At 40.6% G+C, this 17,783-nt stretch overlaps 1 protein-coding gene across 3 annotated transcripts in view; it reads left to right on the top strand.

Annotated features, from left to right (window-relative positions):
• SDK1 (sidekick cell adhesion molecule 1) overlaps positions 1–17,783 on the top strand; it is a 1,114,226-nt gene that overhangs the window by 965,806 nt on the left and 130,637 nt on the right. For all 3 annotated transcript variants that reach the window (XM_027874762.1, XM_027874760.1, XM_027874761.1), the window contains exons 31-33: positions 581–782; positions 11,358–11,461; positions 15,671–15,741. In XM_027874762.1, the coding sequence (XP_027730563.1) occupies positions 581–782; positions 11,358–11,461; positions 15,671–15,741 (377 nt within the window). The remainder of the gene's footprint in view (positions 1–580; positions 783–11,357; positions 11,462–15,670; positions 15,742–17,783) is intronic.

The following is a 17,783-nucleotide window of genomic DNA, read 5'->3' as shown; positions in this document are numbered from 1 at the left end:
AAGAAATGTAGGAAGGAGGGAAAGGAAGAAGAGAGGGAGGGAGGAAAGAAAGAGAAAAGAAAGGAAAGAAAAAGAGAGGGGGAAGGGAGGAAGAAAAAGGAAAAATAGAAAAGAGTAAAAAAAAATAACCGGAAGGTGATTAGAAGTACAGACAGGCTTTCTACAGTCTCAGTTGTCACTCAAAGTCACTTGTATTTGATGTCCTAGGTGCTGTTGGGTAAATCTTTTATTGATTCTCTTCTGTTTTCCACCAGTAACTGGCTTGTCTCTGTTGAGAATGGAGTGTTCTAGGAGGAAGCAGGTATTTTCCAATCAAAGTATTTCAGCATCAAGGCTGTAGTCTTTCTAGAGTCCGTTATAAGGATGGCTACATGGGGGCATCTGTGTTTCATATGAAAGAAACAAGCATCGTTAGTAGCTCTCGTTTACATCTATGTATAGCCTACATATAAACTTATATTGGACAATACAGAGTATTTTGTCCGGTACACAGTTGTCTGTGAAACAGGTCAGTTTCAGGTGGGAAGGTTCCAAGATCAAGGATTTCTGGATTGTCTGTCATTCTTTCCTTTCATTTCAGATCGCCCAGCACCACCCAGACATCTTCTGATTCCCCAGTCAGAAGTAACATCTCGGAGCCTACAACTCCAGTGGGTCCCCGGCAGTGATGGGTCATCACCAATACGGTATTTCACAGTGCAGATCCGAGAACTACCAGGAGGAGAGTGGGAAACCTACTCCTCATCCATCAGCCACGAGGCCACAGCCTATGTTATTGAAAGGTAACACAAAGCATCAAAGGAGTCAGATCTATTTGATCATGTTGGTGACTACCTTCCAAAGGCAACTCTTAAGAATTTCAAATGGATCTGATTTAGGTTAAGTGATTTATTTGATTAACATGAATCCTGGGATGGCACCTGGGTAGAGTGCAAAAATGACTGACTCTGGAGTTAGAGGACCTGTATTCAAATCCTGCCTCTGACACTCTATGTAACCTTGGACAAATCACCTCACCTCCTTGGGCCTCAATTTATCCTTCTTTGAAATAAGGGTTTTGGATTATGTGGCCTCTGAGGTCCCTTTCAACTAGGAAGCTATGATCCTACGATCCTACCCCTAAGTTTAGTGCTACTGTAGTAGGTGATGGGAGTCAGAGGGAGTATGACATTGGTGTAAAAAGGCTTATGAAAATGATTGACAATTGGCTTTTGTATAGCACTTCCTGTCTGCCATGTATTTTCTGGCATTTTTGTTGTTGGTCTTGTTGACTTAGCCCTTAGAAAATATAAGATGTCAAATAATTAGGAAAACATTTATTTTTCAGTCTCAGTCTTTGATATGACCCATGAAAACAATTCATATCCAAATTAGGAACTATAGGGAAATGTGTTAGATGATTTCACAACTGAACTTCTTCTCTCTGGACCCTGAGCACCCTGTGGGGAGAATCCCCTGCATATGTTGTAACCTTTCTCTCTGTGTGTCTTTCTTTTCTTCTTCCTTTTTTTGGGGGGCGGGAAGCTCGACCTGTGATTTCATTAGCATAGAGAACTCCCTCTAATGACATAAAAGGCTTGCAAATTGTTGTTTTAGGGATTTACGTGGGACACTGAAAGGTTAAATCACTTGCCTAGGGTTATGTAAATAGTATGTATTAGAGATGAGACTTGCACCCAGGTTTTCTCAGACTCTTAGCCTGGTTCCTTAACCTTACTCAATTCTGCTGCCCTCTGACCCTTCTCAAATGAGGGTCTCATGCTCTTTTTACTCACCACCCTTCTATACTTTGTGGAAAAATGGAAGAAAAGAAGGAGGAAAAGGAGAAGAAGAAGGAGGAGAAGAAGAAAAGAAGAAGAAGAAGAAGAAAAAGGAGGAGAAGGAGGAGAAGGGGAAAGGAAAGAGGAAGAGGAAGAAGAAGAAGAAGTCCTCCTCTGATATCTCATTATGGTGTAAAAGTGACCCTGTATTCTCGAAGGTTATGCCACTGCAGTACAAGCTACCAAGTTGGCAAGGCTTTGAGGTAGGGTCCCAGTGCCAGACAGCTCTCTGAGCCTAACTCTGTTTAGAGTAGGTCATCACCAGAAAGTTGACCACCAGACCACAAACCTTTTATTCCACAGCAAACCATGATGCAGAATATTTATATGGTGATTTGTAATTTCCAAAGCAAGTCCCCACATGTTCTCCTTTGAATCTGATAACAATTCAGTGAGACAGGATAGAAATCATGGTCCACATTTCAAAAGATCAGGAAACTAAAAATGCTCTGCTCCCTTGCCAGATAGAATTGCCTCTAATGTCCTTTCTAGGTGAAAATTTTGGGATTCTCTGAGCCTGTAGGCAATTCATTGAAATCATCCATTTTCTGCTCTTGTGCTAGAGTGTGATGTAGCAAAAAAGAACATTGTATTTGAATTTGAAAGAGCTGGGCTATATGGAAAGGTTCTGGTTCAGATTCTAAATTGCTGTGTAACCTGGAACAAGTCTCTCCATCTCTCTGAGCCTTGCTTGCCTCTTCCATAAAAAGTGGTCTGAGCAGATGATCCCTAAAGCCTCTTCTAAGCATTATTCTATGATTTGCCTAAAGTCCCTCAAGGAATTTGTGGAAGGAAAAAAAAAAGAATCAAACCAAAACAGCTGAACTTTTTCTTCACACATTTCTGCTCATATTTGAACTACCCAGACTAGAGAGAGCCCAGGACTTCTTACTCTCTTTGAGTGAGGTCATGTTGGGAGCTACAGTAATTTCAGCTGAAATCACTCAACATTTACAGCAAAGAATTTGCCTGATATTCCCTGCCTAGTGACATGGATATTATCTCCTGAAGGGCCTTTAGGATTCTCATAACATGGAGCTCAGAAGTGTCACAACTTTTTTTTTTTTTAAATGAACAACTACCTCATTACCCAAATTTAAATTATATGATTGTTTTGGACTGGAGACATTGCGAACCTAATTCAATTAGCTGTGTACTCAGGGATATAAATAATCTAACCCTTTTGTATAACTGTCTGAAAAAAGTCCCAAATGTGGTGCCTGTAGTCAAGCCCTCTGAAATCAAACAGACTAATTGTGTGCTTTGGACTTCATGTTGAAAACCCGAAAGGTCCATGTTTCAAGACAGACAGTTTAATTTGGTGGAAGAGAGACTGTTGTCAATTTCCTAATGGGGTAGAACTAGGACAAATGCTTACTCTACCTGTCAATAAAAAACATTTAACTGTCAGAACCAGGGAAAAGCAATATTTTGAACCAGCTATAGTGTAATCTCCCTTAATGTTTAATAATCCCTGCCTCTTAGTTTTATTTGTATAGGCAACCTGAGTTGCATGAAGTATGTGGCCAAAAATATCACAGGTTTAACCATTGAAAGGTATATAGTGCAGATTTAGCTTTTGAAATGTGTATCATTTAAAATGAAACGTTCATTCCCTTAGATATTATTATTATTGTTATTAATGGGAATATGTTATATCATCTAAGTTTTGTTATTAATTATTATAAATAATTGTACAGTTAATTTATTATTGTAATACTTAATGTTTTTATAAGGACATATTAAATCACTAAATACTTACTATCCCTGCCTTCAAAGCACTTACAATCTAGTTTAGGGGGTCATTGCTTTTTTGTGTCAGGGACCCCTTTGGTAGTCTGATGGAACCAATGAATCTGAATTTTTTTAATGCATAAAATAAAATACATAGATTACAAAGAATTTAATTATATTGAAATATAACACCAAAATATTATAATTATAAATAAACATAAATATTATATAATATAAATTATCATTTATTGTAAATTAATAAATATTATAAAATATAATAAAATATAAACATTCAGGTAATCTTTGAAATCTAGCCACAAATACCCTGATCTACCTTGAGACACAAGACAGAAACACATGAGAAGCTAATTGACAATTATTGGTGGTAGTGTTGTTCAGTTGTGTCCAACTCTTCATGACTCTACTTGGAGTTTTCTTGGCAAAGATACTGGAGTGGTTTGACGTTTCCTTCTCTTGCTCATTTTACAGATGAGGAAACAGGGTTAAATGATTTGTCCAGTGTTGCACAGCTACTAAGTGTCTGCTTAGTAGCTACTAAGCTACTAAGAGGCCAGATTCGAACTCAGGAAGAAGCATCTTCCTGACGCCAGGCCCAGCACCCAATGTGCCACCTGTCTGCCCATGGTAACTAGTAGGAAATGTTTAGAGCTAAATGAGTGTTATGGACAGTAAATGCTAAAGGAGCTCAGGTAAGGGAGAATGGAAAGCTGGGGAAATCAGGGAAAGTACCCTAAATCTCAGTAGAATTCAGGCAGGGAAGTGAAGAAGAAATTACATGAACTCATAGTACAAGTAGAAAAGCGTGTAGCCTCTTCGAAGAACAGTGAGTGAACTGGTTTGGATGAAATGGAAGATCAATCAGTCAATCAACAAGTATGTATTACCTGCCTGCTAGGAGGTAGCTAGGTGCCACATTAGATAGAGCCTGGGGCCTAGAGTCAGGAAAACCTGAGTTCAAATGTGGACTCAGACCCTTATTAACTGTGTGAACATGGACAAGTCACTTAATATCTGTTTGCCTCAGTTTCCTAACCAATAACATGGGGATAATAAAATAGCACCTCCCTCCCAGGGTGGTATTGAGGATCAAATGAGATAACATTCATTAAGTGCTTAGCACAATGCCTGGCACATAAATGCTTAATAAATGCTTGTTCCCTTCATCTCCCCCCTCCCATTATTCCAGGTATTAGAGGTTCAAAGACAAAAGCAAAATGGTCCCTCCCCTCCAGGAGCATATGTTTCAATAGGAGACAAAACATATGAGTATATGTAAAATATGTATGCTCATATGTATATACCAAAAAGATTCAGGGTAACCTGGGGGAAGGGGAAGAAGGGGACAGGTACTGTAGGCAGCTGGAGAGACCAGGAAAAGCTGAATACAGAAGGTGGAACTAGGGCTGAGTCTTAAAGGAAACCAAGGTTATAGTGAATGAAGGGAAGACTGGGGCTGTATAATAAAAGCCTTAAATGCCAAGTCAAGATGTTTAATGTTTGTATGGTAGACAAGTGGGAAAATGGTGAAGGTTTTTAAGAAATGATTGATATCATCTTTAATTATTTATATGTGTCATTCATTTAGGCAAGTCATAGTGTATTTCTTTGCATCTAATTCTATTGAAAAAGCATTTATTGAGTGTTTAATAAGGCACCCTGTACTGTTGATCAATTATGTTTTATTTGGGCAAGTCACGTCTTTCTGACAAAATTGCAAGCTCCTATAAGGCAGAGACTGTGGTTTACACAAACAACACTTGTTTAAAAAACAAATCTTCCTCATAACTTAGTGCTAATTATCCTATAGGTGACATATATACATAGACAAATATATTCATATATTTGTACGTATGTACAGTTGAATATATAGTTGAATAAAAATCATATTTTAATGAATTTAATGTAAATGATTGTAACTAGCCTGAAGAAAGAAAGCATGTTTTCTATGTTTATTTACCCATAGTCAAATTTATTTTAAACATAGGAAAATTCAGTCACTAGCATTGTGTTACATGTGGTATAGACAGAAGAAGGAGAAGGAATAGCAACAGCAGCACAGAACAAATCCCCTTAAATCCCCTTAATAGAAGTATTTGTTCTACAAAATTACAGTTTGGATTCAGTCAAAGGGCCACACTTGAGGACCTAGAGGGCCACATGTGACCAAGAGGCTGCAGGCACCCCTGGTCTAGACAATCATTTGCTCTAAAGGGGATTTCTATTAGGTACAGTTTGGACTTGGTGACCTCTGAGGTCTCTTCTACCTGCTGCTTCTCTCCCTCCATTCACACTGCCACCGTTTTTATTACGTCTAGCCTGAACAATTGTAATAGCCTCCCAACTAATCTCCCTGACTCCAGTCTCTCCTTGACATTTCATCCTGTTAAATTAATTTTCCTAATGTAATAGGTCTGATCTGGTCACCTCCTCTACTCAAAACCTTATATGGATTTGTATTGGTTACTAAATAAAATACACATTTATTAGCCTAGCATTCAAGGCCCCTCACAAGCTAGCTCCTACCTACCTTTCCTGCTCAAATGTACATTATTTTTCTATATGTTGTGGAAGTATATTTTAAAAATAAAAACTCCTTTTAATTTCTCTACAAATATTAAGAAGTACTATTTCTCCAGCCCAAGAAAACCCTTTCTTTCCAGACCTTCCCCTTAGGAACTGGGGAGAACAATGGCTAGGGACTCCCTTGGAAATGGAGTAAGGGTAATAATCAAACCTGGATTGCCTCCACACCCCCTGAATTGATTGATTCTTGGACTCTAGAAAGGAATGTGTGGGTCCTCTTGAAATTCAAGGTTAAGATACTGATCTCGAGAAGGAATTCTTAAGGGGAAGTGGTCCAGGAAAGAACTAACTGGTGACTATTCTGGAATATTAACCCCAAATTGTATTTTAATGTATTATGATCTTTTCCTTATTCAAGATTTCTGTACTATATATGTTACCTGAAATCTTGGGGTAGAGTCATGTTGAAAGGCAAGGGGAACTATGCCGATTTAGACATCTCTCTCTCAGTTAGAAATAGCTTAGATATATTATCGTATAATAATAGAAAACTTATATAAAATTGTTTCTGGCAGATTTAAGCGTAAAATGCAGTATATATTATTAGTATTTTTCCTTCAGTAGTATGCTCTTTGTTTTAGCCAATCCAAAGTACTTGTGATTTCTAAATTTTGTTCTATCCTTTCCCCCTGCATTTGTACCATTTGAAACTGACTCTCCCTCTGCATATTGAAATCCTTCAGGACAGCTCATGCCACCTATTCTGTAAGCCTGCCCTGTACCCCCCAGCTAGGGACATGCATCCCTCCTAGGCTAGTACTTGCCTTTTTGCCTGTGCAGTTGATAATATTCCATCATAGATATTGGTGTACATTTTCATTCTTCCCCTCTTCCCCCCTCCCCCCCCAAATTGGTAAGCTGTTCGAATGGGACTATGTGGTAGTTGTTGTTTTCTGGTTGTGCTCCAACCTGCAGCTCCTAATACTTGTTATACATAATTGATACTTCAGAAAATACTGGAGCAGAAGAGAAGAAAGAAGACAAAAGGAGAGAGGGGAGGGGACCGGAGGAGAAGGGAAGAGGCAGCAAAAACAGGAAGAAAAAGCTGAGGAGGGAGAGTCATTTGTAGCAATAACCCAGGCATTTTGGCCTGGAGGAGATCTTTACTAACCTAGAAAGCATTTTCAGTAGGGGGGGTGGGGGAAGGGGCGTGGGCAGAGGAGGCTGGATTACAAAGAGTTAGGAGGTCCTTCCTCTAGGAGCTGAATGAGGTCTAAGGCTGGTTTAATTAGTTGATCTTCTGAAACACTCTTAAATTTCTCAGAGAAAAGTGAAAAGCTCCTAGCTGGGTCAGGTGATGTTTTCTTGTCATTATTATGTTGATGATTGCTCTCTCCTTACCCTGAGACCAGCCCCTTGGTACCTCACAGGAGATCAAAGGGAGCCTCCCTACTGTCCAGCCGCAAGTTCCTTGTCCTCAAGCTCTAGACTGTACCAAAGCACAATAGGGAATCTCTTCTGTCTTGCCTTATTTCAAAGCAAGGAACTAGCACTCTAACGAAGGCCCCAGAGTTCACAAATCTTATCTCATCTCCAACTCGAGGCTGCTTTCAGTCAGACTGTAATTCTGACTGTTCACTTGATTTTAACTCAGTTCAACAAATATTTGTTAAGTGCTTATTATATGCAAGGCATTGATTGTGCTTAGGCTCTGTGGAGAATACAAAGCCTGGAGACTGGGCCCTACCCAGAGACAAGTTTACAGATAAATACAGCTTAATAGGAGTTCTTAACATGGGATCTATGAACTTGAAAAAAAAAATCTGATAACTAAATTTCAATATAATTGTTTTCCTTTGTAATTCTATGATTTTTTTTTTTTTTTTGCGTTTAAACACATTATTCTGAGGAGGGATCCATGACATACCTACAGGCATTAAAAAAAAGGTTAAGAACTTCTGCTATATAGCACAAAGTAAGATGTGATAAATGGAACACAGGTAGAAAGTACTGGAGGATTCAGAGGAAAGATCACATTTAATTGCTGCCCAAATAACCTTCCTAATACGTGGTCTGACCTTCCTGCCTCCCTCCTTATAAACTGTCAGTGGTTCATTATTGACTACAGAGCTAGACACAGCCTAAAATGGGAGGAAACCCTCCTCTCTGGCTCCAGCCTGCCTTTCAGTTCTTCTCAATGTGTTCCCTGCTTCACACAGAGGCTAACCAAGCTGGACGGCTACTGTTCCTTGATCCCCCTCTGCCTGATATTTTCAGCCTCCATAAAGTCACATAGGCTGTCCTCCATCCCCATACTACAATCTCTCCTCATTGCTGCCTGTCCAAATATTTTTTCCTTTGTTCATACTACAGCTTGGGTGGGTACCTCTTCTTTCCTGGGGCTGTGCAATGATTCCTCTCTCTTCACAATTTCCCAGAGAACTCTGTCTTCATGTATGCCTCTATCACCTTTTAACTCTTATCCTTATTGTATTCTATCTCTTGGAAACTTCTTGGGATAGTAGGGTCATATCTTAAGATGGCATCTAGTCTAGGCCCCTTATTTTACAGACTTATGACTCATTACCCCACTTCATCCATTCTATGACTGTTAGCTTTACCACGAATTCCACCAAGCCATTGTTGAACCAGGAAGAAGTTTTATTAAAGGCCTGGGAAGACTGGGCGTCCCACATGTGAGGACAGAAACACACCTTTTTATTCCCTACTCCTGATTCGAACTTCCCTCCCCTGTTTCCCCATTGGCTGGGTACTATAGAGGTTACAGCCTATCTGAAGCTTATCTAAAGCTAACTTCCCCACAAGAGTCTCTGCCCCCAATTGTATCCCCCATTCCCCGCAATTCTGAGACTCCTGCCCTTATTTACTTTTGCTCTTATTTGGATATGCCCACACCCCTTTTGCTTGGGATGAGGATATGTTAATCTATACCTAACCTCAGAACTGGTTTTTACTGGTTAGTCTATTCACCCACCAGCTCTACTTTATGGCTTCCTTTGCTTAACTTCCACTTAGCCCCTAGATTGCATTCCTTAGGTTCCATGTGACTTTTGTGGGGGAAAGCAAAACAAAACAAAACAAAAACTAGCTATTTCTTACATTCCCTCCTGGTTTTAACTGACTCCAATGTTGTCACATAGGCATCCACCCCCTGATCAGGGATATGCAGAAGCAATATCCCCAATCACATTTTCCACATGATCCAGCCAAACTAGTATGTTTGCTGTCCTTCACATATGGTATTCTCCCACCTCCATGTCTTTGTATAGTCTGTTTGTTTTATGGAGAAAGTGCCATGAGAGAGGAATCTTGAAGAATTAGACATCAGCAGGTACTAATACAAGAAGAAGATATTTTTACATATGGGACAGTGCAAAGGCAAAAAACATGGAATATTTGGAGACTAGTCTAGTTTTCTTTGGTTGGAAAGTACAGTCCATGTAAGGTACTGGTGGAAAATGAGTGGAAAGTTAGGTTGGAGCCTTGAAGCTCATGCTTAGGAGTTTGGTCTTTATTCTACAAGCACAAGGGAGACATTGAAGGATTTTGATAAAACTAATTATGCCTAGGATGGCTTGGAGGGGGAGAGAGGTCAGTAATCTAGATGAAAAGTCTAAGGGCTTGAGCTGGGGTGATTACTGTGAGATGGAAGGATGGGATGTGTTTGAGAGATGTTGCTAATTCCCACTGCAAACTCAACAAAACTTGGCAAAAGATTAGATGATATAAAGGGATAGATAAGGTAGGAGTCAAAGATAACTCCAAAGTTTTTAACCTAGATACCTGGTAAAATTATGATGCCATGATTAGAAATAAAAGAGCCAGGAACATGTGATAGTTTGGTGAGGAAAATTATGTTTGGTTTGAAGGGTTGAAATGTTGCATTTGAACTGTTTATAGGATATATTATTGATACTTAGGAGAGAAAATGGAGTTGAAGAAAGATTTGAGTCATGTACATGAAGGTGACCATTGAAACTATGGACTATGATGACTAAGGATGTGTAGAAAAGGGAGAAAAGGAGGATTTGGAGAGCATCTTGGGCAACACCTGTTTGTAATGGATGAGAGGGAGACAAGGAGCCATTGAAAGAGACAAAGAAGGGGTAGCTAGGTGGTGCAGTGGACAGAGCACCAGCCCTAGAGTCAGGAAGACCTGAGTTCAAATCCAGCCTTAGACACTTACTGGCTGTGTGACCCTAGGCAAGTCACTTAACCCCAAACGGTCAAAAAAGGAGACAAAAGAGCATTGGGAAAACACGGGGAGAACAAGGATATTACAGTGTCTTGAAAGCGGGGGGGGGGAGGGGGGGAGTAAGTTTCAAGGAGAGGTCATAACATCATACATTTAAAGCTAAAAAGGATTTAGAGGATTCTAGTTCATCCTCCTTATTTTACAGAGGAAGAAATGGAGGACCAGAGAAATTAAGTAACTTGCCCGAGAGGGACAGAGTCAGGATTTGAACCTCCGTCCTCTGATTCCAGAGCCAGTGTCCTTTCCACCATAATGCGATGTCCTAGAAGAGGCTGGAGGAAACAGGACCAAGAGCAAGGATGTGAGGGTTGTCCTTAGCTAAGGAGAAAGTGTGCCTTTAGTTTTGAGACAGGAATGAAGGGGGAAAGGGAAGAAAAAAATAGAGAGATATAGAATTGGAGAGTAGGGAGGTTAAAGAGACTTCACTTTGGATGGCTTCAGTCTTCTTTATAGAGACACAGAACCTGATCAAAGTGCAAAGGGACCCCAGACACCGCTTCATCCAATCCATGTCTGAACAAGAATTCCCTCTATAACTATTGTGGTCTAAGTCAAAATTTGACTTAGTCTAATAAATTCAAGGCTATTTTTTTTCTTTAAATGCAGTTTTCCCCTCTTATGGCACTTGTGAAACATAAAATCCCATTTAAAACTATTTCAATAACTAAACATTAAGAGCACATTAAGAATTTTAAAAGTATAATTCCTCTATCACCATCACCAGATGAAGAATTTAAGGAGGCAACTTTTAGGCTAAGGAAGGACAACTACTAGTTCTCTTTCTCCCCTCAGGCTAATCCTTTTATCTTTTAAGCCACTAGGTATATAAAATGTCAGATTGGACTGAGATATAAATGCCTTTTTCAGTTATATCTGCATAGGATTTGTTTTGGGAGGATTCCTAATAAAAACAAAACAAAACAAAACAAAAATGGCCTGAAGATGCTTCAAGAATTCACTCTGACTCTGCTAACTTTATACAGATTGAATCCCTTCACCTCCTACAAGCTCCGCCTGAAAGCAACCAATGACATTGGCGACAGTGACTTCAGTGCTGAGACAGAGGCAGTAACTACACTACAAGATGGTAAGAAAGCTGGGGTCAGTGCACTGTCTGGAAACCTAACTGGGGGATTGTTACCATTCATTCCAGATGCTTTTTTGGGAACTCTGAAACACTTACTCCTGAAGATTTTATTCTACTTTGTACCTGAGCAGGGAAAATGTCTCCCATAGCTCTTTTCATAGGAAACAAGATGGTAAAGAACTGAATTCAATTAATGACAGGCAGCTTGGAGTATCCTCATGTGCCCTGTGGTCATAAATCAACCCTTCCAGGGCCTCCAAATGGAATTAAAGTTTCTTTGATTGGCTTCCAAAATCTCTACGATCCATTGTCATTCCAGAAGTTGAATAATTTACTGAGAATCATTAAAGATAAATGTAGCCGGGTGGGCTGTGTTTGAAGAAATTTCTTCAGTTGTTTTCATTCACAATCCACTTTCAGCTCTAGCACAAATATATGATTGAAATGCTTCAAAGACAAAAATGAGACTCTCTAAAAGCTTTAGGTGGGTTTTTTTCCCCCTTTCTCCACATCAGAAGAGTTAGGCCTGAAGATTCATTGTAATTTTGTATGACATGATCCTGCCGGGCATAAAGTGAGACTGGGAAACAACTCCATCAAATATGTCCAGTGTGGTGATAGCAGGCCTGTTAGGCCCAAAGAAGAAGGATTGGTATCATGCATCAGAAGGCAGCTAAATTCCTAGAGATGAAAGCCAGAGCAGTTCTTCTATCCAGCAGCACTTAATAATAATTCAGAGCCTTTTTTGTTCTGACGCCCCCCCCCAATCCCCAATTGCTATCATTTCAATTAAAGTGCCAGGGTTGCCGTCTGAAAAACAAACTCCTCTCTAGCCAGTTCACCTCATGATCCCAAATCTAAAATTTGGTGTTTTCCAAAGCAGAAGTTTTAGCTTCTCAAACTCCAGAGCTCCATTGACCTCCTTACAGAACAGTAAAGGGTTGGACACTGTAAAAACTTCTCAACTCCTTAGCAATGTGCAGAGATTATTTTGCTGAACAAACCCAGGGCTCCCAGTGGAGCATTACACGGCAGAGGGCTGTGTGCCTCTGATAAGATTTGGCTTCCCTGTTCTTGGGTCAGAGTGAGCTGTTTTTATGCTCAGTAGGAAACACTGGAAATTGAACAGTGGACAGGAGGGAAAGGAGGTAGCCCTCTAATAACAGTGGTTATTACATATGGCAATTTTTTTTAACCCCAATGATTTCACCTACACCAACTAATATTGGGGGCTCCTCAGAAGGTAGAAAAGCTTTGTAGTTGAGACAGCCGTGATGGGGAAGAGGGATGTGTTGGGTCAAAAAGAGTATCAGCATTGCTGCTTAAGCACAGACAGCCCTTCTAGCCTACAACTCTGCCTCCTGGTCACAGAATCATAGATGGAAAACTGGGAAAGGACCTTAAAAATCATTATGTCAAGCCCTCCTCATTTTTCAGGTGAGAAAACTGAGTCTGATAGAAGTTAAGTGAGATGTTCATGGTCACAGAAATATGGCATGATTTGAACTCAGATCTTCCTTACTTCTAAATCCAATGATCTAGTCACTACACCATGTTGCCTCTCAGTTATGAAAGAGGGAATTAGTGTCATGTCCTCTTCCTCTTCAACCAAGGAAAGAGCTACTCTCTGATGGAGCCTCCACCTACCCATTCCCTTCTGCCAAATAAGTTGTATGCTTTGGGGAAAGGGAGAAAGGGGCTGGGGGACAAATCTGTGTGATCACAGGGACATTGCTGATACCTGTGGCCTGCTTGGTTCTGTACCTATGTTTGGGACACCAGAAGCAAAGGGAAATGGAATAGTTTCCTTTCTTTTTCTTTCCCTATCTCATTCGTAAAGCTAGGAAAATATTCTAGATTCTTTATCCTTTCCAAGCTAATCCTGCAGCTTCCACTCTTGGCTACCATATCCTTAGTGTGGCTCTTCCTTGAGGCACTGACAGGGCTTCCCTAATAAGGCATTGTCATAATCCCAGGGATAGAGGACTGGAATTCCATTGATAGAGAGAACTTTCAAGTGAGGAGACTCTACTAATGCAGGTTAGCAAATTTTAATCTTTGAATGTCGTCTAGAGGGCTGAGTTTAAGTGACTTGCCCCAGACCACATAACCTGTACCTATCAGAAGTGGAACTTGAAACCAGCTCCTCCTGGTTCCAAGATCAACTCTCTATCCACTCTACCAACTGCCTCATCATCCTAGCACTTTAGGTTTGGCAAAGCAAAAAGATCAATCAAAAAGACCAATAAATAGGTGGATAGAATTTCAGTTGATCCTCACAATAACCCTGTGAAGCAGGGGCTATTATTATCCCCATTTTATAGATGAGGAAACTGAGATTCAAAAAGTTTTAGTGACTTGCCCTGATTACACAGCTAATAAGTGTCTGAGGCAGGTTTGAATTCAGCATGTGGTCTCTTCCCCATAATGTTTGATTTCAAAGGGAGGCTGCCTTATCAAAGACAGGAGATAACACTTCCTCCAGCTCTCAGATACTTGAAATCCCGTTAAGAGCTGGACAGAAAGCGCTTTTGTCCCACTGTTAGAAATGAGGCCTAAACTGTAAATATGCCTGGGAGAAAGAACATGTAGTGGACTTATGTTCACATTAATATATACCAGGTGAGACTATAATGAGAAAGGAGATTTTTTCTTTTAAATCTACTTTTCAGAACTTATATGTACTTAGGTACTTACACATACTTACATAGGATTGTTGTCCATAAGAGTAATTCCTCTTGTAGCTGGGTTGATCTGAGGCACTTCCTATGGATCCAGGAATATACTCCCACCCCATTATCTGTGGACATATGCTCTGGCCTGATAAAGAATGTGTTCAACTAAATTACTCCTTGGTTGTTTGATCCTTCTAGCAGATTCACATTAAAGGTGGCTGGCCAGAGTCAGGAAGATCTTTTCTCCTTTGGTAGACTATAAGAACCATAGAAAGGTTCCATCCAACTCTCTCTCTCCTCTCTCCTCTCTTAGGGGTAAGGTAGGGAATGGAGACAAGTCCCTCTCATCCCCTTCCTGGAAGTCCAAGGCAAAGCTAACAGAGACCCAAAGTGATGAATGATTTCAAAAAAGAGAGGCAGAGCCTTTCTACAGGTTACTAATGAAGGGGTGGGGGGAGCAGTGCCTTCTAATTCTGTAGCCAATCATGCCCCTCCCCCTCCCCCCCACCCCCCACCAAGGGATTAATCAGGATTTACTTGGTTATACTTGCCTTTTAGCAGGGTCAAAGCACAAGTGCCCAGAGAAAGGGGCCAAAGAGCATACCCAGTTCCAAAGGAAGTATCTCAGTATACCCTACTTAGACTCTTCGGAATTTCTCTCAGAGACAGTTTGTGAACCACGCAAGAAAATCAATTGAATTGCTTTATGGCAAAAACCGACTTCTTTTTCTTGATCATCTATCTGCCTTATCTCCCAGACCTTGCTTTGAACAGTTTTTAGCTGTCTCTAAAAATCCAATCCAGCCTCACAGGACAAAGGAATTGTCACTGCTGATACCTTTCATAAGCTCCAAAGATGCCAAATTTACATCTGGAAAGGAATTAAGGGTTAAATTGAACCTTCTTGTTTTACAAATAAGGAGACTGAAACCTAGAGAGGTTAAGTGATTTACCCAAAGTAACACTGGTAGCCCAGAACCTAGGTCCTCTGATTCCCAGCACAGCACAGAATATGTTGTAGGTTCTTAAGGTCATTCCCAAACATCACTCCTCAATGTGTTCTGAGCAATAAGAGCAACATTAAAATAAGTATTGCCTCCCAAAGGAACATCTTTGAAAGCCATATCCCTCATCTGGATGCATAAATTCTGTTGTGGTTTTTTTTTGGTGGGGGGGGAGAAAAGATCATATTCCCTTATACTTAGGCCTGATAAATACTCAGTCTTATTCTCAGTCTCAGATATTTTCCTTAGAGGAGTCTTTGATGGAGAGCAGAAGAAGCCCAGAATTATCCTTGGTGGGGAGCAGGGCATAGAAGAAAAGTGTCTTGGAAAGGAGACGACTACCCAAGGCAATGTTCAGTTACTGAACATTTTACTGGGAGCAGGCCCAGACCACATCTACGTGCTATTGGCTAGCCCCTGCAGGAATGAGTTCGATGAAGCTGGGCCTGGGAAGTATTTAGTAAAAGGAAGATGAACTACTAATTTAGTCATTCTTCTTGTTTGCTTCCCTCCTTCTTATGGATCTCTAGTTCCTGGAGAACCTCCAAGTTGCGTTTCAGTGACTCCTCATACCACTTCTTCTGTCCTGGTCCAATGGCAGGTAAGGTACACTAGCACTGTTATTTTTCATAAAAACAGTCAACCTCCATACCTCCTTCCCTCCTTTTTCCTCCTTTCTTCCTTCCTTCCTTCCTTCTTTCCTTCCTTCCTTCTTCATGTTTATTGAGAGGTGGGTGTGGTAGCATATGCCTGTAGTCCCTGTGCCACCTAGGCTGAGACTGGTGGATCACTTGAGTTCAGATCTGAGCTACAGGAGGGTTAAAACTGAGCCTCCAGGAACAGAGGACCACTGGTATGCTTAAGGAGGGGTAAACTGGTTCTCTGCCTATCAGTATTGGCCTCTCCAGCCGGGTTGACAAAGGGAGACCCAGCTTCTTTTTTTTTTTTTAGGCTATACATATACATTCCTATTAAACATATTTTCACATTAATGATGTTGTAAGTAAAAATTAGAACCGATAGGAGGGACCACCAGAAAGAAGAAACAAAACTCAACAGAAGAGAAAAAAAAATAGCAATTCAAATTCCCTAGTTCTTTCTTTGGATATGGATGGTATTTTCCATCATGAGGCTTTTGAAGATGTCTTAGATCTTTGTATTGCTGGGAAGGGTTAAGTTTATCAATATTAGTCATCGTACAACGTGGCTGTTATTGTGTACAACATTCTCTTGGCTCTGCTCACTTCACTCAGCATCAGACCATACAAGTCTTTCCAGGTTTTTCTGAAGTCAACCTATTCGTCATTTCTTACAGCACAATAGTTTTCCATTACATTCATATTCATATACCACAACTTGCTCAGCCATTGCCCAATTGATGGGTATCCTCTCAATTTCCAATTCTTTGCCACCGCAAAAAGAGCTGCTATAAATATTTTTGTACATGTGGGTCCTTTTCCGATTTGTATGATCTCTTTGGGATATAGCCCTAGAAGTGCTATTGCTGGGTCAAAGGGTATGCACATTTTTATAGCCCTTTGGGCATAGTTAAGGGAGACCCAGTTTCAAACAAAAAAAAAATCCAAGTATTTATTGAGTACCTACTATGTATACACTGCTGTATTCTGCTAAGTGCTGTGGAGGTGTGATAGAAGTTTGGGACACAGTCCCCGGATATGGAGCATCATCTTCTAGATCAGAGGCCTGTAGCAGGTTAATCCCAATTAGTCTGGAAGAAGAGATAAAACTGGGACACAGAAAAACTATTATCAGGGTCAGTGTATGGTAATTGCCATTTGTTTGGTATCAACAAAGCACAACTTTTGAGCAGTGAAAGATTGATAAGGGAGGTTGGCGGTGATAAGGGGGGCCTTCATGAAAGAAATACCAGTTGAATTGTACCCTGAAAGGTGGGTAGGGTTTTGGTTAGGGGAAGAGCAAGAAGAAGAATTGGCACAAGCAAAAGTAGAGAGATGGGAAGGATGAAGGCATGTTCAGGGAGTGGTACGTCTATATAGTGAAGGGTTTGGGTGTAACAAGCAGTAGTGAAGCCATGCATGAAAAAACACGAACCCTGTACTCCCAGCCTCCCACCTGTTCCCATTTTGCATTCTGACGATTGATATGTATTTTTGGTCTTTTCCATGCTACATTACCATATTTCACAAGATACAAGAATCAGGAAGGAATTTACAGGAACCCTGCAGATAGCAATCTGGTGTTTTTACAGCACCTACCATCTAAAAATCTCCATGCTCTTAGCTGGAGTTCTTAACATCTTCTGGATCAGAGGCCCCCAGCAGGTTAATCATAACCAGCTGGTCGATAATGGAACTGGATATGTTAAATCAGTTAGTTCCTAGTTCAGACTGCCATTTCATGAGGGGCCCCAGCCATGCTCACTTCACTCCTAGCTCAACTCACTCTCCGGACTCTACCATCCTTGCCCATATAAGGGTATCCCCCCACCTTTCCAACTCTTCTTTATGTGTTTTCTTTCTGTATTAGAATGTAAACTACTTGAGGGTCGGGACTGTGTTGTTGCCTTTTACTTTCTACTCCCAGACTGTGCCTGCTACCGAAGTATGTAAAAAGTTCTCTCTCTCTCTCTCTCTCTCTCTCTCTCTCTCTCTCTCTCTCTCT

This window comes from Vombatus ursinus, unplaced genomic scaffold (genome assembly GCF_900497805.2).
Source record: "Vombatus ursinus unplaced genomic scaffold, bare-nosed wombat genome assembly UNPS02014807.1, whole genome shotgun sequence".
Lineage (NCBI taxonomy): Eukaryota > Metazoa > Chordata > Mammalia > Diprotodontia > Vombatidae > Vombatus > Vombatus ursinus.
Note: the sequence above shows the minus strand (reverse complement) of the source record. Positions and strands in the feature narration are given on the sequence as shown.